Source organism: Mauremys mutica, chromosome 9 (genome assembly GCF_020497125.1).
Source record: "Mauremys mutica isolate MM-2020 ecotype Southern chromosome 9, ASM2049712v1, whole genome shotgun sequence".
NCBI classification, from domain to species: Eukaryota; Metazoa; Chordata; order Testudines; family Geoemydidae; genus Mauremys; species Mauremys mutica.
The window spans coordinates 80,993,570-81,010,267 of record NC_059080.1 but is presented as its reverse complement, the minus strand read 5'-3'; the positions used below and the strand labels follow the sequence as shown (position 1 = coordinate 81,010,267).

Below are 16,698 nucleotides of genomic sequence, written 5' to 3'. Positions count from 1 at the left end.
TTTTAAATGAAGCCAAAATTTAATATCAATTTTTATTGTCCCAAACCTGTGTAAACCAAACCTATAGGTAAGATAGCCGGGTGTCCGGTTTTCAGCCAGAAAACCTGGTCAAAAAGGGATGCTGGCAGCTCTGGTGCCATTAAAAGTCCAGTTGGTGCAGGGCTGACAGGCTCCCTACCCAGCTCTGTGTGGCTCCTAGGAAGCAGTTGGCATGTCGCTCCAGCTCCTAGGCATAAGGGTGACCATGGGGGCTCTGCGTACCACCCCCACCCCGAGTGCTGGCTCCACAGTTCCCATTGGCCAGGAACCGCGGCCAATGGGAGCTACAGGAGTGGCACTTGTGGGTGGGGGCAGTGCATGGAGCTGGAGAGACATGTCGCCGCTTTCTGGGAGCCAGCTGAGGTAAATGCCAACTGGAGCCTGCACCCCGAACCCCTCATTCCCAGCACTACCCCAGAGCCTCACCCCCAGCCAGAGCCCTCACCCCCCCTACACCCGAACCCCCTGCCCCAACCCAGTGAAAATGAGTGAGTGAGTGAGCGAGGATGGGGGAAAGCAAGCCACAGAGGGAGGTGGGGTGGAGTGAGCAGTTGCAGGGCCTCGGAGAAGGGGCGTGGCCATAGTGTTCGTTTTTTTGCAATTAGAAAGTTGGCAAGCATACCTAAAGGTAACGTTTGCTGAAACACATAGTCAGGGCGAGCAGGTTTCACACAGCCCTAAAGACAAGCATTTAATATCCCCCAAGAACATATGCTTCTCTCATTCCCTCTCTCTCACCCCGCACACACCCCTATTTATTCATCAGAAAAGCAATAATCCAACCATAAAAGCTCCCCAGTGATGATCTGCATTATTTTCTCAGCACATGTAATATGGTGTGAATTTGGTTGTGTCATCGAGAACCAGAACCCATAACTTCCACTGGAAATAATGGCAATCTGATGATACATGAGAATCCACTGGAGTTGTCTGTCAGTACTGAGGAAGATAAAGCACATCATCACAGTAAATGCTGAAGAACAAGGACTAAAAAACCTACTACTACTCATCAAGTACCATTGTGGAGAGGGTACTGTTTGTAACCTCACTGGTGCACGAGGCTGAGGTGGATGGAGCACTCTTGTCATTAGTGGTGGCTTTGCCCGAGATTATTTCCTCTGTATTCCTTTCTGGCTTCAATAAAATAATGTAACATTTTGGCAGAAATATGCAACCAAGCAAACCAAAGCTTGAGGCCAAAATTGCAAATATCTCAACAACGACTTTGAATTTCCCTCTTGTGCTTAAGTAGGCTGGAACAAAAGAAATCCAGACTATGAAGAATACCAGCATTCCAAAAGTGATGAATTTAGCTTCATTGAAATTATCTGGTAACTTGCGAGCTATGAAGGCAGTGATGAAGCATAATACAGCAAGAAATACATCAAACCCAAACATAGTACATAAAAATTCTATGGAGCCTTCATTACACTCAAGAATTATCTTTACATTTTGGAATTCCATATTTTTGTACACATATGGAGGTATACATGTGAGATAGGCCGTGCAAATACACACCTCAATTATCATAGAGATTAGCACAAGAAGTTTTTGATGAAGAGATTGCATGGATATATGGTCATGCTTCTCTGCAGCCTTCAACTTGCTACCTCTATATGTTAACAGGAGTGCAATCGTTTTTCCCAGTATACAGGACAAGCAAAGAGAAAACCCCAGGGCAAGAGTCACTTGGCGGATCTGACATGACCATTCTTCTGGTTTACCAGCAAAGAAGAAGGAAGTTAACAAAGTAATGACAAGAGACAGCTGAATGAGAAAGGTCAACCCTCGGCCATTGGCTTTCACAAGAGCAGTGTCCCTGTGCATCCTATAAACAATGGTCACAGAAAGGACAATACAAGCTCCAAATAGAGAGAGAGCTACCAGTGTGGTCCCTAAAGCTTCATCATAAGCCAGAAACTCCACCTCCTTTAGCACACATTCATTCTTGAGTGTATTGGACCAGTAATCATCAGGACATGGAAAGCATTCTCTTGCATCTGTTAAATACATAAAAGATTTTTTTTAATTGATTTAGGCATGGACTGTTAAATGGATCTGTTTGAAAAACACTCCCATTACCAAGTTTGCTACAGATGTGTCTTTTCCGGGGGGAGGGGGGATACAAAATAAAGCTTTTTCCAGTCCAGTGAAGCACAGAAGTTAACCACTAAGAAGTTTGGGCAGATGGATTCCGCCTGCTAATGGAATTTCACCCCACGTAACTGAGATAGCTGCTGGGGATAAAATTTAGCCAATGAATTTCATTAATTGAAAATAGCTGGTATAATGCATGCTATGTCATTTAAATAGCATTCTTCATGTTGACGTGTTCCTAATAGTTGAAGGATTGTAGAGGGTTCAGAGAAGTTCCATGAGACTGATAAAATTATTGGTAAACATACTTTACAGTGAAAGACTCAAGAAGCTCAATCTCTTTAGCTACCAGAAGGTTAAGGGTGACTTGATCACACCCTAAGTACCTACATGGGGATCAGAAATTTGGTAACTGAGGGCTCTTCAGTCTAGCAGACAAAGATATAATGAGATCCGATGGCTAGAAGTTGAAGCTAACGAAATTCAGACTCAAAATAGGGTGCAATTTTTTAACAGTGAAGATAATTAACCATTGGAACAACTTACCAAGGGTTGTGGTAGATTCTCCATCACTGGCAGTTTTTAAATCAGACTGGATGTTTTCCTAAAAGATTACTCTAGTTCAGCCAGGAATTAATTCAGAAGTCCTATGGCCTAGGAGATCAGACTAGCTGATCAAAATGGTCACTTCTGGCTCTATAATCTATGAATTAACAGCTGGTATTTAAAATAGAGCTGGCTGGGAAACTGAATTTCAGTTTTGTGGAAAATTTTGAGTTTTCAGAAATATTTTCATACTGAATTGGAGTGTTTAGGTATAGTACATCAATACAATGGTGAATGGGTATTCTAGAAATACCGTAGACAGAGGGAGATTTTATGAAGCCCTGAGTTTGCCTGTTACAAAAATTCTACTGTATCTGAAAGAACTCTGGTCATTCTAATTTTATGTCATATAGATCTGAATGATTCAGGCCTTTACTATTATATTATCCGGATGAAATTTGTGATATGTCTATACCTATTTATTCTTACATGAGGCTTTTGTGCTGTACCTGTTTCATTACTTATCTCTCCATCTGCACATGGAATACAGACAAAACAGCATGCAGGCACCCCATGTCGGATCCCCTTTCTAGTACCAGGTTGGCAATTTTCAGTACACACAGAACGCGGAGGCTAAAAGGAACAGAATACAATGTCAAATCTATTTCTTCTACAGAGAAATGCATTAGGTATATAAATATGTAGCTAAAACTGGATCATTCCCAAAGTGGAAGCCTGGGCTCCCCAAAAAGTTCATTTATTACAGTCTACACTGGAACCTTGTCACCTTTTTTCCACCCCTAAAACTTAAGAGCTCGGCTTTGTGCTCCAGATTAAATGTATTATTTGTTATTTTTCCACCAGATGTGCTGGCCAGACTAAACTACAGCAGTGTGTATTAAATAATTAATGTGCTGCTGGAACATTAAAAATGCAAAAAAAAAATAGTTATCCATTACTGGGAGAGGAAGCAAACGTCACCCAAAGAGTAAAAGAATACATTTTTATAAAGAAGAAACAGGTTGTATTTTAAATGAAAATAATATCCTATACAAAAAGCTCTAGAGCTCTGTACACAACCAGTCTGTCTGGTTTCTAGATAAGGTTGGTTTCTAAACAAAGATATAATGCATGTATTTGAACAGATATATTGGCGTATTAAATATGTGACTTCAAACACATTGAAAAATGTTCAAAAAACCTTTCTAAGGGGCCAAAACCTGCAATCCTTACTCAGGCAACACTCCCATTAAGTCAGTGAGTAAGGACTTCAAGATATGGCCAACACCAAGTAATCACAGGCTAGTCTGTACTGTCTTTTATTAATCATCATTATTATTAATTTCTATTGCAGCAGTGCCTACTGACCATAATTAGGGATAAGAGCCCCATTTGTACCCATACGCTGTGCACACAACACAAATTACAATCCCTGCCCCAGAGATTTTACAATCTAGTATTTTGACTATACACAGCAATTAAATAAACAGACAAATAGAGGTAGGGAAATGGGAGGTGGGATAACAGCAGGCAAAGTAACAGTAAAAAAAAATAATTTGCATAACACCAGTCTCAGTAGTCACAGAAAACATTAAGAAGCAAAGGAGCAAAGAGTACTAACGTTTAATGTTGGAGTGTTCCAGAATATGGAGTCGTTATTATATATCTTCATCTCGTGCCCATCATTTGTATCATTATAGATTCCAATCTTCACAAAGGAGATTTCTCCAGTCTCATTCAACTGCCAGTTTATAATGTCATATGACGCAGACACATCTCCATTCTCATCTATCTTTACTAGCTCATTGTCAAAGGTTGTAAATTTAACATTCTTCAGATAGTACATTAACTATAAAACAGGGGGAAAGTGACTGTCAAATTAATTTACAGAGTTATGTACACTAGTTACATAGCTGAGAAGGATCTGAAGTAGGACATGGACCTGTCATGTCTAGAATTGCCTCAAAGATTTTAAAAACTTAAAGTAAGATAAGTTTTAAAATATATGTACATATAATCTTGTGCCAGATAAGTGGTCAAGTAATCCCTCCCATGGGAAAAAAAGCATGACTGATGAAAAATCCCCTTCCATGTCCCCAAAAGGATGGGCTGCTTACTGCTTATTACGCTACCAAACTGAATAATATTCCTTTTAACTCATTAAATTCTATGTAGTAAAACTTCTGTGTAATTCTGCTCAGGTCCATTAATACTACTTGATTTTACCACTTCAGATGGAAGTTCATTTCACCTACAGCATTCACCACTCTCTGTGTAAAATAATGGCCTCAGGTTCCTCTGACATATATTGGGGCAGATCCTCATCTACTGTAAATTATCCTAAACCCATTAATTTAAATGGGCCTGTGACAAATTTACATAGCTAAAGATCTGCTTCATTCCCTCTTAACATGAACATGTTGTGACTTGCACCCATAATGCTTTATGGAAATATGCTTATGAATGTATATAGGATATAACTGGAATATGTTTTATGCTACATATGCCATGAAAAGGTTATGATCTACTGAATATATTCATCCTATTTGCATGCATGTATCATTTTTGTATTCGAAGTTATGAATATTGGCTGTGTACTTGTTTGATTTTAAGTAAGGCATTTGGTCAGCTTCTTAAAAAAGGAATTTGCAAGTTAAGTGCCCAATCAAGAAACACTTAACAGATATAGGAACCTTGGAAGACTCCAATCCAAATAAGAAGTCTACCTGGGGACGTTGAAGGTAGCATGTAAACAATGGCTGCCACTTGTAAGGACACAGTCATGCATGGACATGTGACTTGCCCATGTGACTCCAAAACTCCATCTTGGAGCTGGATTCTGCATAGGAGAGAGGAGGGAGTCTCCACCCACAAGAGAAAGTCTATTTAAGCCCCTGGGAGATCCCTCCATTTTGTCTTCAGCTGGCTCAAGAGATAGCCTCTTCGCCCCCAAAGGATACCTGAAAGAAACTGGAACAAAGGACAGTAACCACAGGGGTGTGAGTGATTGCTGGACCCAGGCTAGAAGGAGGCTAGTCTGTAAAAGAAGCTTACTGGAACATCTCTCAGGGTGAGATTTCATCTGTAATCAATTTCTTACTGCATTAGATTGAGACTTGCGTGTTTTATTTTATTTTGCTGGGTAATTCACTTTGTTCCGTCTGTTATTACTTGGAAACACTTAAATCCTACTTTTTGTATTTAATAAAATCACTTTTTACTTATTAATTAACCCAGAGTATGTATTAATACCTGGGGTGGGGGAGCAAACAGCTATGCCCTATCAATGTTATCAAGGGCGAACAATTTATGAGTTTACTCTGTATAAAGCTTAAATGCAATTTAATTCATTATGTAAAATTATGATAGGGAAAAGCAATGCTTACCTGCCAGGGCTCAAAATCATATATAATTGCACAGGATTTTTTTGGAAATGGTCCACTTCCTTCTACACAGGTGTCTAAATTGTTAAGGGCATGGGCCACAGTGAACACAGCTTTATAGACATTGTATGTTATTCTGAGCTCTGAAACATCCAGGTAGGTATTTTTTATGTCCTCTAGTTTCTCCTTTCCAGTACAGAGCTGATCAGAAACAGGATGTACTCCACTCTCTCGACCTGTTACATTTATTCTAAAATCTGTATTATAAGGCACCCTGCTGTTAGGCCAAGTGCAATTGAAAGCAGTCTGCCAGAACTCAATAGTCAAGTCATCACTAGCATCATTATCTGGATGCACATCAAGCAGAAAGTCTTTTAATCCTGGTATGTCACCTCTCCGTACTCCAAAACCAATGGTCCCACCAAGGAATGAAAAATATTCAGGTTTAGCAATTAGTGCTGATGTAATCCAGGCCTCACTTGCAATCCAGGTTTTGCCAGTAATATTACTGTGTGCAATTTCTTCCATTAAGGGACTGAGATCAATATCAGAGGAATACACTACAATGATATTTGCTGTGGATTCTTTTATAGTTTCCACAACTGCTAGTATTTTTTCCCTGGAAAATATTTTTGGAATGGTCTCAGAGAAGGCAATGCAGATTCCAGATTTCTCTACATGTTGTTTAAAATACTTGATTCCGTATTTTCCATAGTCATCATCTGCTGCTATTGTTCCTATCCATACCCAACCAAAATGTTGAACAAGTTCTGCCATAGCCAGTGATTGATGGTTATCATTCGGTATAGTGCGCAGAAAGGAAGGGAACTGGTATTTGTCTGAAAGAACCGAGCAGGAAGAGGCATAACCAACCTACAAAAAAAAAGTATTGAGGCAGGGATTACTGGCCCAGTTGTTGCTTTGTTTTTCATTTTCTTCTATTTAGCTATCTTTGGTATTTATAGGGCAACGTTCACTAAAGCCAGGGCCCAGTGTGTAATGTGATTATGCAGCCTCAAACTGCTGCATCATTAGAGATTATTTTTATGTTGCTGTATATGTGTATTCCAGAACCTAAATTTTCATTTCAAATAAAACTAAATAACAAGCTTTTATGGTTATGGTGAAAGATTTCAAAAGGTAAACCAAGTGTAAACCAGTGCAATTCAGACAGCTTGAAACAATAGCGCTGAGAGAAGTGTGAATGCTCCAAGTCAACTGGGTGTGCACTCTGAAGCCTAGCAAGGACAATGTAATTATCAGGAGCCAGGGATCACCAGCACTCAGAGAAGTCTTGGTCACACCACTCTTTGCCCAGCCATGGTCCCTGCACTGTCTGCTGGGAAGGAAACAGTGTATGAGCTACTGGGTGGCTTTGAGCCAGCCAAGGATTCTTCTACACAACAGTGGTCCTCCAGTGGCCAATTAAGCCTGTTGTGTAGCCAGTAAAATGGTGGAAAGTTCTTACAATATGTGTTAGACCATTCAAAGTGAAGACCATTCAAGGTGTTGACTGGCCACTTCACCTTGAATGGTGTCTTAACTCAGAGAGACAAGTTGGATGAGGTAATAACTTCTCTGTTGGACCAACTTCTGTTGGTGAAGAGACAAGCTTTTGAGTTTACACAGAGCTCTTCTTCAGGTCTGGGAAATTCCACCTTGTGTTTAACTGTGACACTCTGAGCACCTTTCCCAGACCTGAAAAAGAACTCTGTGTAGCTCGAAAGCTTGTCTAATTCATCAGAAGCTGGTCCAATAACAGATATTTCCTCACCCACTTTGTCTCTCAAATATTGCTCATTATATTTAGATTTTAAACAAATACAACCTTCAGTTACCTCAGGGAAATAATAGAGCCCTACGATTCTTGAAGAAGCAATAGTCAATGTTGATCCACCAGCTCCAATGATTGCTACAAGAGGTGCACCAGCACTGCATCTGAAGTTGGGCATTGTTTCATTCTGTCCAGTCAAGTATGCCAAAGTCCCTTCAACAGTTTTGGATGTTGTAAAGCAGGTATCATAGATGTGATAACCCAGTGTTATATTTGGTAGAATATCTAGCCTATTGTTAACCTCTTGGATGGCATGTATCATAGCTCTGGCCCAACGGAAACCTCGGAAGTTAAACCTGCAAAGATAAAGTATTTGTCAGTGCTGACTACATTTGCCAAAAGCACTTCACATGGAACGCACTTCCTGTGTCATTCCTAAAAGCAAAGCAACATGTTTTGTGAGTGCATGGTTTTCACTGAAAATTAATGGGGTTTGTTGAAATCTGATCCTGTAAAAGTTGATCTGATTGGAGAATGTTCAGAAACTTCCAAGAAGGCACTCAGCACCTCCCAGGATCAACTCCAAAATGAATAGTAAGTGAATTATCATGGAGGGTCTAATCCTGCAGCCCTTACTCATGAATAGTCTCATTCTCTTTGTTATCCTATTGCAATCACTGACCATTCACCTGAGTAATGACTACAGGATCAGGTCCTTATTTTGTAGTCACTCCATCATCCTCAGAGCCAAACTGGCTGAGAATCAGCCACATTTTTCTTTTTTGATAAGTCATTTTCCAGTGACACTTTGTTCTCCCCCACCTCATCTTATATTAAGAACACCTCGACAAAAGCCTGTCATTAGCATCAGACCAGCAGTGGAGTTCCTCCCAAGAATCCCAGTAGATGATTTCTTTCAAGTAGAGAAACATAGGAGGTCACAATGTAAACAGAAGCAAAGTTGACATTGCCTTTATTCTTCACAGCTATCTCCCATGGACATGTGCCTTTACCTACATCTCCTCAGTAGCTTAGCGTGAGCTCCGTGCAAACTTATAAATTATTAATTTTGTCTTTGTCTTACTTTCAGCCTTTGAAATTATGATTTATTCAGAACTGAGTGTAAATCCATGCTCCACTCGAAGCCCTACTGTTCTGCTTTGCCATCATTTGGGCAAACCCAGAGGGAAAATGCTTTCATTGTTCCATACTGCACCTTATGAGTCTTTCAAGACACCAAAACAAAAAGAAGCAATCACTGCTGTTGGTTGCATGAGAGTCAAAAGTACTTTTCTTACATTGTAAATATTTTAATAAATAGTTTAAGGGGAGGAAAGATCACCATAATTAGAAACAATTGTACTTGTCTGATTTCTATAATAACATGTGATTCTGAGATTTAAAACCAACTTCTACTCTCTCTACACTAACAGACTGCATGTGCTACAAACTGCTCATAAGGAAAATACTGACTCAGTGATGCGCTTGGAGGTAATAAGCCACCAAATAATCCACTTCAATGTGACTCTTCTAAAGTGGCTTTGATCTGTAGGCAGTAAAGGAAAGTTTTGTTCCTGTTCTGGAGAAAGCTGATGTCCTTATGTATTGGCGCAATGGTATCCAGGTACTACACAGACAAACACCCTAGAAGATTTCATAATGATAATAATTTGTAAAAGTCCTGCCTATGGAAAGCAGAACCAAAATAGAGAAGCTGCAATGTTTCATCACTGAGGTTTCAATATGAGCCAATATACTCCTCCAATATTACAACTAATTAATTAGCTAAACCTGCCCTTTCCCTCTGAGTTTTGTCTTGAGATTCAATAAGAAACTCAGAGATTATGAAACCATGTACACCAATCCCCTGGAAATGTTCTGGGAAAGTCACACGAATTCAAACCTAGGAGTGTTTGCCTAGGCTTCAAGTCTTTCCTCTCTTTAAGCCTTTATCTGTTCTAGGTGAAGCACCAGTTGCCACAATCACATCCATGCAATCCATTCTAATGGCGTCACGGTACAAACTGTGCCTGGAACTAGCACTCTGGGTTAAAACCTACACTAGATGTTGGTGCTTCCTGGGAAACAGAAAAAGAAGCCAGGATGTCACCAAGAAAATCTAGCAGAAGCATTCCAACCCCTGCTGCTTTTATTGGACTTCAGGAAGCAGTAGCAGCAGCAGACCTGCCATTTGTGACACATTCAGCTGACATGGCCAAGATGTGCCCATGACTGGACAACAATCCTGAGGGGCCCACTGGTGATGGGATTTGTATTTCCAAGAAAGGAGGATAGATCTATCGATCCCAGGATAAAATTACACTCAAACAAAACTCCACTAACACAACAAATCACTGTCAGAAAATATTTTATATATTTGCTTCTTACCCCTTCTATCTCTTCCCATCTCCCAGTCTTGTGCCAAGCATGGCACAGCCAGACCAGAGACTGTGGCCCATGAATTTTATTCACTTGTCATAAATATGCAGTGCCTTTCCAGAGAATGAGGGCTGATCCTGCCAGCAGCTGAGTGCCTTCAACTTCTGTTGGACTCCAATGATAGTAGAGGGCCCTCCGCACTTTAAAAGATAAGGCCCTCAGCAGATTAGTCAGATTGCTTGAATTTTCTCTCAGCCTTTCTGACCAGGCTATAATTAGAATGATTAGAAGCTGTCATCATGAAACATGAAATCTGCTTAGTTTTAGCTTTCCTTGAAAACTCAAGCCAGACTGGTTGGAAAATTTACAAAGATCTACAAACGTTTCAGAGATGCTCAGATCTGGGCATTTTGGTTCAAACCATTTTTTAGTGCAAACCAGTGCTTAATTTGTGCCAGGGCACCTCTAGGCTTGGCAGTTCATAGTCCCAGCACCTCTGGGCTTGCTGCATCAGTTATGAATGTAAAAAATTGCTTGAGGTCCAGCACCTAATTGCTTGAGCTCCAGCACCTCTTTCATTACTGTCAAGGCTGATTCCCCACTCTGGCACTTTGAGTGCAGAAGGTGGGGGCCCACAAGGATTTTAAAAATTAATATTGGCTACTCCAGGCTGGTATTAAACTCCCACAGTCACAGCTTCTCTCTGACCTTGGATGGGTTGATGCTGCCACCACCCAAGTGCAAAAAACCCCTTTTTAGAGAACCCAGAAGCTGTACTTGGGAATTCCTTCCTGTGGGGTACCCTCAAGCCCTTTCACGCCCCCCCCCGGGAAGAGCTGACAAAGAAAAACAAAGGAAATCAGCTGTTGCCACCAGCTAATTGAACAACATGTGCACAAACCTCTTAGGACACCAAAAATCCAATCCTGTTCTTAAAAAAGGTAAATGTTATTAAAAACAAAAAAGAAAGAAAATACATTTGGAACTTAGGCTTTTGCTAGATTTAAAAAACCCAATTACAAAAATTAAGTATCAAGATAGCTCTCTTGAGGTTCAGCTTAAAGGTTACAAGCAAAACAAAAGCATCTGGGGTTAGTACAGAGGAGTCCACAAGCCTATAAGAAATAAAAGAAATAACCCTAATTGTGTTTTCCTAGACATTCCCTGATTAATTACATAATTGGGGTTTCAGATGAGTAGGGTTGAGGTCTGATTTGATGCTTTTCCATACCTGGTTTCAGGGGTGAGCTGGAGCCGGTTCGCACTGGTTCGCACGAACCGTTGTTAAATTTAGAAGCGGTTTTAGAACCGCTTGTTAACTAGCTTCCCTGCGAGGGAAGCTTTGATGGGCTCTGCCTGGGAAGCCTGTAATTCCTCCTCCCGGCCGCCGGGGGGTGCTGCGCTGCGCTGTGCTGCGAGAGCCATGTGAGCTGCCTCCTGGCCCTGTTGCTGCTCCTGCTCTTTGGACCTCTGGCCCTGGGGCTCCGGCTGCTGCCTGGTGAGTCCCCGGCTGCGTCCTGCTGCTCCCAGCCCCCCCCCACCCCGTGTGAGTATCTGCGCCCCTCCCCCGCCTTCCCTGCCCCCAGCCACCCCCTGCCACAGCCACCCCCCTGCCTGCAGCCAGCCCCTGCCCGCAGCCAGCCCCAGCCACCCACAGCCCACAGCCAGCCCCTGCCCACAGCCAGCCCCAGCCAGCCCCTGCCCACAGCCAGCCCCTGCCCACAGCCGCCCCCTGCCCACAGCCACCCGCAGCCAGCCTCTGCCCGCAGCCAGCCCCTGCCCGCAGCCAGCCCTTGCCACAGCCAGCCTCTGCCTGCAGCCCCTGCCACAGCCACCCCCTGCCTGCAGCCAGCCTCTGCCCACAGCCACCCGCAGCCCGCCCGTCTGCATCACCTGCCCACAGCCAGCCCGTGTCACTCCCTGCCTCCAGCTAGCCCTGCCCCACGCCCCTATCTGCAGCCAGCCCCACATCCACTGGTGCCCTGCAGTTCCCAGGGCAGTAACCCTGCACACCTGCTTTAATGAGGGAGGGGGCAGGGAGCAGCTGGGACCCACACATGTGCACACCCTAGAGTGACCAGACAGCAAGTGTGAAAAATCGGGATGGGGGTGAGGGGTAATAGGAGCCTATATAAGAAAAAGACCCAAAAATTGAGACTGTCCCTGATCACCACCCACACATGTGAAACGGAGCTCATTTCTAGTTCAGCCCCATCTTTTTAAAAAAGAACTTTAGGTAGGGTTAAAATACATCTGTATTTTCCTGGACATGTCAGGCTTTTCGGTTCTTAATCACCTCCTGGGAAAATATGGACGTATGGTAACCCTATTTGTACCGCACATCCCTTAAATCAGAACTTTTTATAGGGAACCCATTGTTAAATCAGAACTTTTTATAGGGAACCCGTTGTTAAGATTTTGGCAGCTCATCACTGCCTGGTTTTAAAGCTTTTTACAGCATAGCTCCAGCCAGGGCCGGCTTTATGACCCACGGGGCCCAATTGGAATACTCGGCGGCGGTCCAGGGCTTCGGCGGCACTTCAGTGGCAGGGAGTCCGCTCCAGGTCTTCTGCAGCACCAAAGGACACACACACACACCCTGCTGCCGAAATGCCACCAAAGACCCCCAGAGCGGACCTCCCACTGCCAAAATGCCGCCGAAGACCCCCAGAGCGGGGCCCCCTTGGGCGCGGGCATGGGGCCCTCTTCAGTGCGGGGCCCAATTCCAGGGAATCGATGGAATCGGCATAAAGCCGGCCCTGGTTCCAGCCCTGTCCCCTCTCTCCGGAGAACAACAACAGACAAAGGGACATTTTTTTCCCCCAATCTTAAAAAGTTCTAGCCCTCCCATTGGCTGTTTTGATCAGGTGCCTACTCCCTTTCTTTTACCTATGGTTTTTTTTAACCTTTTACAGGTAAAGCAAGTAAAGAATAGCTACGAACAGGGATTTTGTAGCTAACTGGCTGGCTGGCTGTCCATAAAAAGGAGCTATTTCTCCCCCCTCCCCCTGCGTTTATCAGTTACAAATTAAGCACTTGTGCAAAACCTTGTTGATTGAAACAGGAGGAAACATTTCCAAAGACCCATGCAAACTGGAGAATTCGCCTTAATGGAAAGTGAATTCTGATGCTGAAAGCCTGAGTTTTTATATCAGTACTTTTGTTCAAAGAACTACATTCATTCAGTTAGGGAATAGATACCTAACACAAACACGTGTCCTCTGTGCTCAATCCAGACTCACCAACACAGGATACAAAATTCTAATGAAAATTTTAATGAAATGCTCAGATGCAATCTATAGACCTTATTCATGGTGAACAATTTCAAATAATAAATACACTTGAGAAAAATGGCTGTTCACAGACAATTCACACTGAAAAAGGGGTGAGATTCATTATGTAAACTATACACTATGAATTATTCACCCAGCTTTACTTGCAGCTGGACAATTTGTTTTGAGAAGGAAAAAAAATCTCAACAATTCATATACCAATCCTATTTCCATATGATATGCTTCCTCTTCCTCAAAAGCAGCAATAGAAATCCCTAAGGAAACATAAATGGATCTATTGCTATTCCAATCTATGTTGTAGTTACTATAGAGAAGAAGAAAGCATAATTTCTGCTCTGTTTTGCATTCTGTGGAATGTGTGCACAATTGTTTTACAATACATTCAGAAATGTGATATTATTTCCAGCAATACTGCTGCTATTTTCTACTCAGCAATGCCAGAAGCGTTAACAAATACTTTATTGTGATAGTTCCTAGGGATAAAATCCTGAGGGGTGCTAAACCCATGTAACTCACAATTAATTCTTTGGGAGTTGCTGGCACTCAGCATTTCTCAGAATTAGGATTCTTTATTTACCACTACAGAATAATAGAAAATATTTTGCACAAAGTAATCATAGTGGCAGGTTTACAGGGTATTACTCACTAGCAAATTTTAACAAGTATAAAAATTACATACACCTCTACTCTGCTATAACGCAGTCGTGGGGAGCCAAAAATCCCTACTGCATTATAGCAGAAACCCCATTATATCGGGATAGGGGTGGCAGGGCTCCAGCGATGATATAAAGAGCTCCGGGCTCCAGCCGCTGCGGGGAGCCCCAGGCCCTTTAAATCACCAGTGGAGCCCTGCTGCCCTTTAAATCACCAGTGGGCTCCCTGCAGCAGCCAGAGGCCTGGACCCTTTAAAGTGCCGCCGGAGCCCCACTGCTACCGCGCTATACATGAACCCGTGTTATATCGGGTCACATTATAGCGGGGTAGAGGTGTATTGTTTAAAAGGACAATGCAATAAAATTAGTGGAACAAAGTGTTATTAGCATTTTTCAGGCTTGAGGCTACAAGGCTTCTTTTTTATGGCCCATATTCTATTGTCAGTTTTTCTGCAAAATTCCTGCTGACTTCAATGGAAGTTCTGTGCAAGAAACAAGGGTCTATATAACCTCCAACCAAATCAAGTCAGTGGGAAGAAGATTAGGTCCTTGTCCTATATTCAAATAGTATGCAATATGGGTCTGATCCTGAAAAGGGATGCTGACCACCTGCAATCCTCATTGACAGCAATGGAAACTTCAGGAACACAGCACCTGCCTGCATGATACTAGCAATAGCAAAGTGTTCTGTGCCATTTTTGTCTCCTTTCAGAATCAACTTTATTGGCTCCTAAGACATACAGAACAAAATATGGTTAGTAAATGGTATGCAATTACCTTTATTCATAAACTCGCTGCAGTGGTCTTAGAAGAGTCCCCCTGGGCATTTCACAGTACAGATTACCATACAGTTCACTGGATGTAGTGAATAGCCCTGGCTTAAACTGAGTCTTAATCCCCTTAAACATACATAATGCTCTCTCTTTGCTGAGAATGGCCTTTCCAGAGCAGCACAAAGACGTATCAGTAAAATCTGTGACATTTTAGTATCCCCACAATGTAGACACTATTTCATGGTTACTGGACAACAAAAACAGGTATGATTTTACTCTGTTGTAAATGATGGGGCATTACAGAAGAAATTACACCTTTCTAGTGTATTGGCTAGGGCACAATCCTGCAAGGTGCTAATCTATTCTACCTTATTCCATCAAGTTTTTCATGCTGCAACCACTGCAGTGGTGTTTGAACACCTAGACTCTGATCCAGCACCACATTTAAGCAGATACTTAATTTAAAACTCATTTATATTCCCATTTAAATCCTTGGGATTAGCTGTGTGCATAAAGTTAGGCACCCATTTAAGTGCTTTGCTGGATCAGGCACTATTGAGCATCCCCAGTACCCCCCAGCCAGATGCTGAACATCACAACTGCTGAGAATAATTTAAAAAATGATGCCAGAAATTCAGGTTTTAATACAGGCATTCTGCTGACTGCATATTGGTGGCTAGACACTGGAGTCAGCTTTACTCACAGTATTGAGCAAAATCTTCCATAAAAATGGATGCACTTGCTGTATCTGTCTCTTGTACCCAAAGGAGCCATGTCTAGTCTGTAGGTAGCATTTCTGCCGGGTGAGTCTAAAAGAGTTCTTCCTTGGTCAAGCCACTCAGCTATACCCTTCGGCTTCTTGTAAGTGGAAGCCACTGTTTGCACATCTTACAAATTCTACCATGTTTATCCAGTAATAAAACACCTGCACTGGCACACACACACACACCTCGTTTATCTGCCACGCTGCTACCTGCACAGGAGGGGAAATGTCTTACCCTTCACATTTTGGTGACACTGGCTTTGAAGTAGTTGGTTCTTTTTCTGGTATAGTCCTGAAGTGAATGGGAAACATTCCTCCTATTATCAGCATATGGTTCACAGATTCCACGTAGCCATGTAAATCAAATTTTCCTAGCAATCTACATATACCTTCTGCACCTTGAGTGACCAGCATACGCAGAAAGAATGCAAACAATCCTAGAAGCAAGTACAACTTCAGGTTGGCCATTTTATTAGGAGCCAATTTGGGGAAATGATCAATGTAAAAAAATATTCAAGCCTTTATGAGGCCCTGAACATATATTTACGTCTACTAGCCTATGAAAGAATAAGAACATTCCCCAGGGACATAGCTTGCTGTCCTCACTACCTAATTGGCAAGCCACATCCCATTTGCAAGGCACTATACAGAGTGAGGGTTATGCTGTTATTTTGAAAAGTACCTAAAATTTGCCCTGTTCCTTAATAACCAAATAAAGTGCTAGAAAGCAAGTTATTTGTATTATTTTGTGTGCTCTCTACTGCTGAAGTGACAGAATTCTGGCTCCGATGTTTCCATAATGAGTTAGGACACTTAGGGATCCTTTTTGGAAGGTATCAGGAGAATGTTTTTTAATTATCTCTTCATAAGTCTTATTCAGGTGAGCTATTACTGAGATAAGTAGGAAAATTGTGCAGGATCAAGCACTTCCTTTTAATACACATCCCAGAAGGAGACAGACAGGTCTGATCCTATTATGTTTTATACAGACGAGTCTG

At 42.2% G+C, this 16,698-nt stretch overlaps 1 protein-coding gene across 1 annotated transcript; it reads right to left on the bottom strand.

Annotated features, from left to right (window-relative positions):
• Positions 1-554: 554 nt before the first annotated feature.
• On the bottom strand, positions 555-16,045 carry LOC123377980 (vomeronasal type-2 receptor 1-like). The gene is made up of 6 exons (XM_045031396.1): positions 15,936-16,045; positions 7,904-8,195; positions 6,069-6,938; positions 4,304-4,531; positions 3,192-3,315; positions 555-2,039 (listed from the first exon to the last, which is right to left on the bottom strand). Exons 1-6 carry the CDS (start codon positions 16,028-16,030, stop codon positions 1,042-1,044), a joined length of 2,607 nt encoding a protein of 868 aa, XP_044887331.1. The 5' UTR covers positions 16,031-16,045; the 3' UTR covers positions 555-1,041.
• Between the last annotated feature and the right edge of the window lie 653 nt (positions 16,046-16,698).

Excerpts from the sequence above, each read along its gene's own strand:
- LOC123377980 (XM_045031396.1), bottom strand. The coding sequence starts at position 16,030 with ATGCTGATAATAGGAGGAATGTTTCCCATTCACTTCAGGACTATACCA. Across the intron at positions 6,939-7,903 it reads GGCTCTATTATTTCCCTGAG|GTTGGTTATGCCTCTTCCTG; the intron begins GTAACTGAAGGT and ends TTTTTTTTGTAG. Across the intron at positions 3,316-4,303 it reads GGAACACTCCAACATTAAAC|CCTCCGCGTTCTGTGTGTAC; the intron begins GTTAGTACTCTT and ends TGTTCCTTTTAG.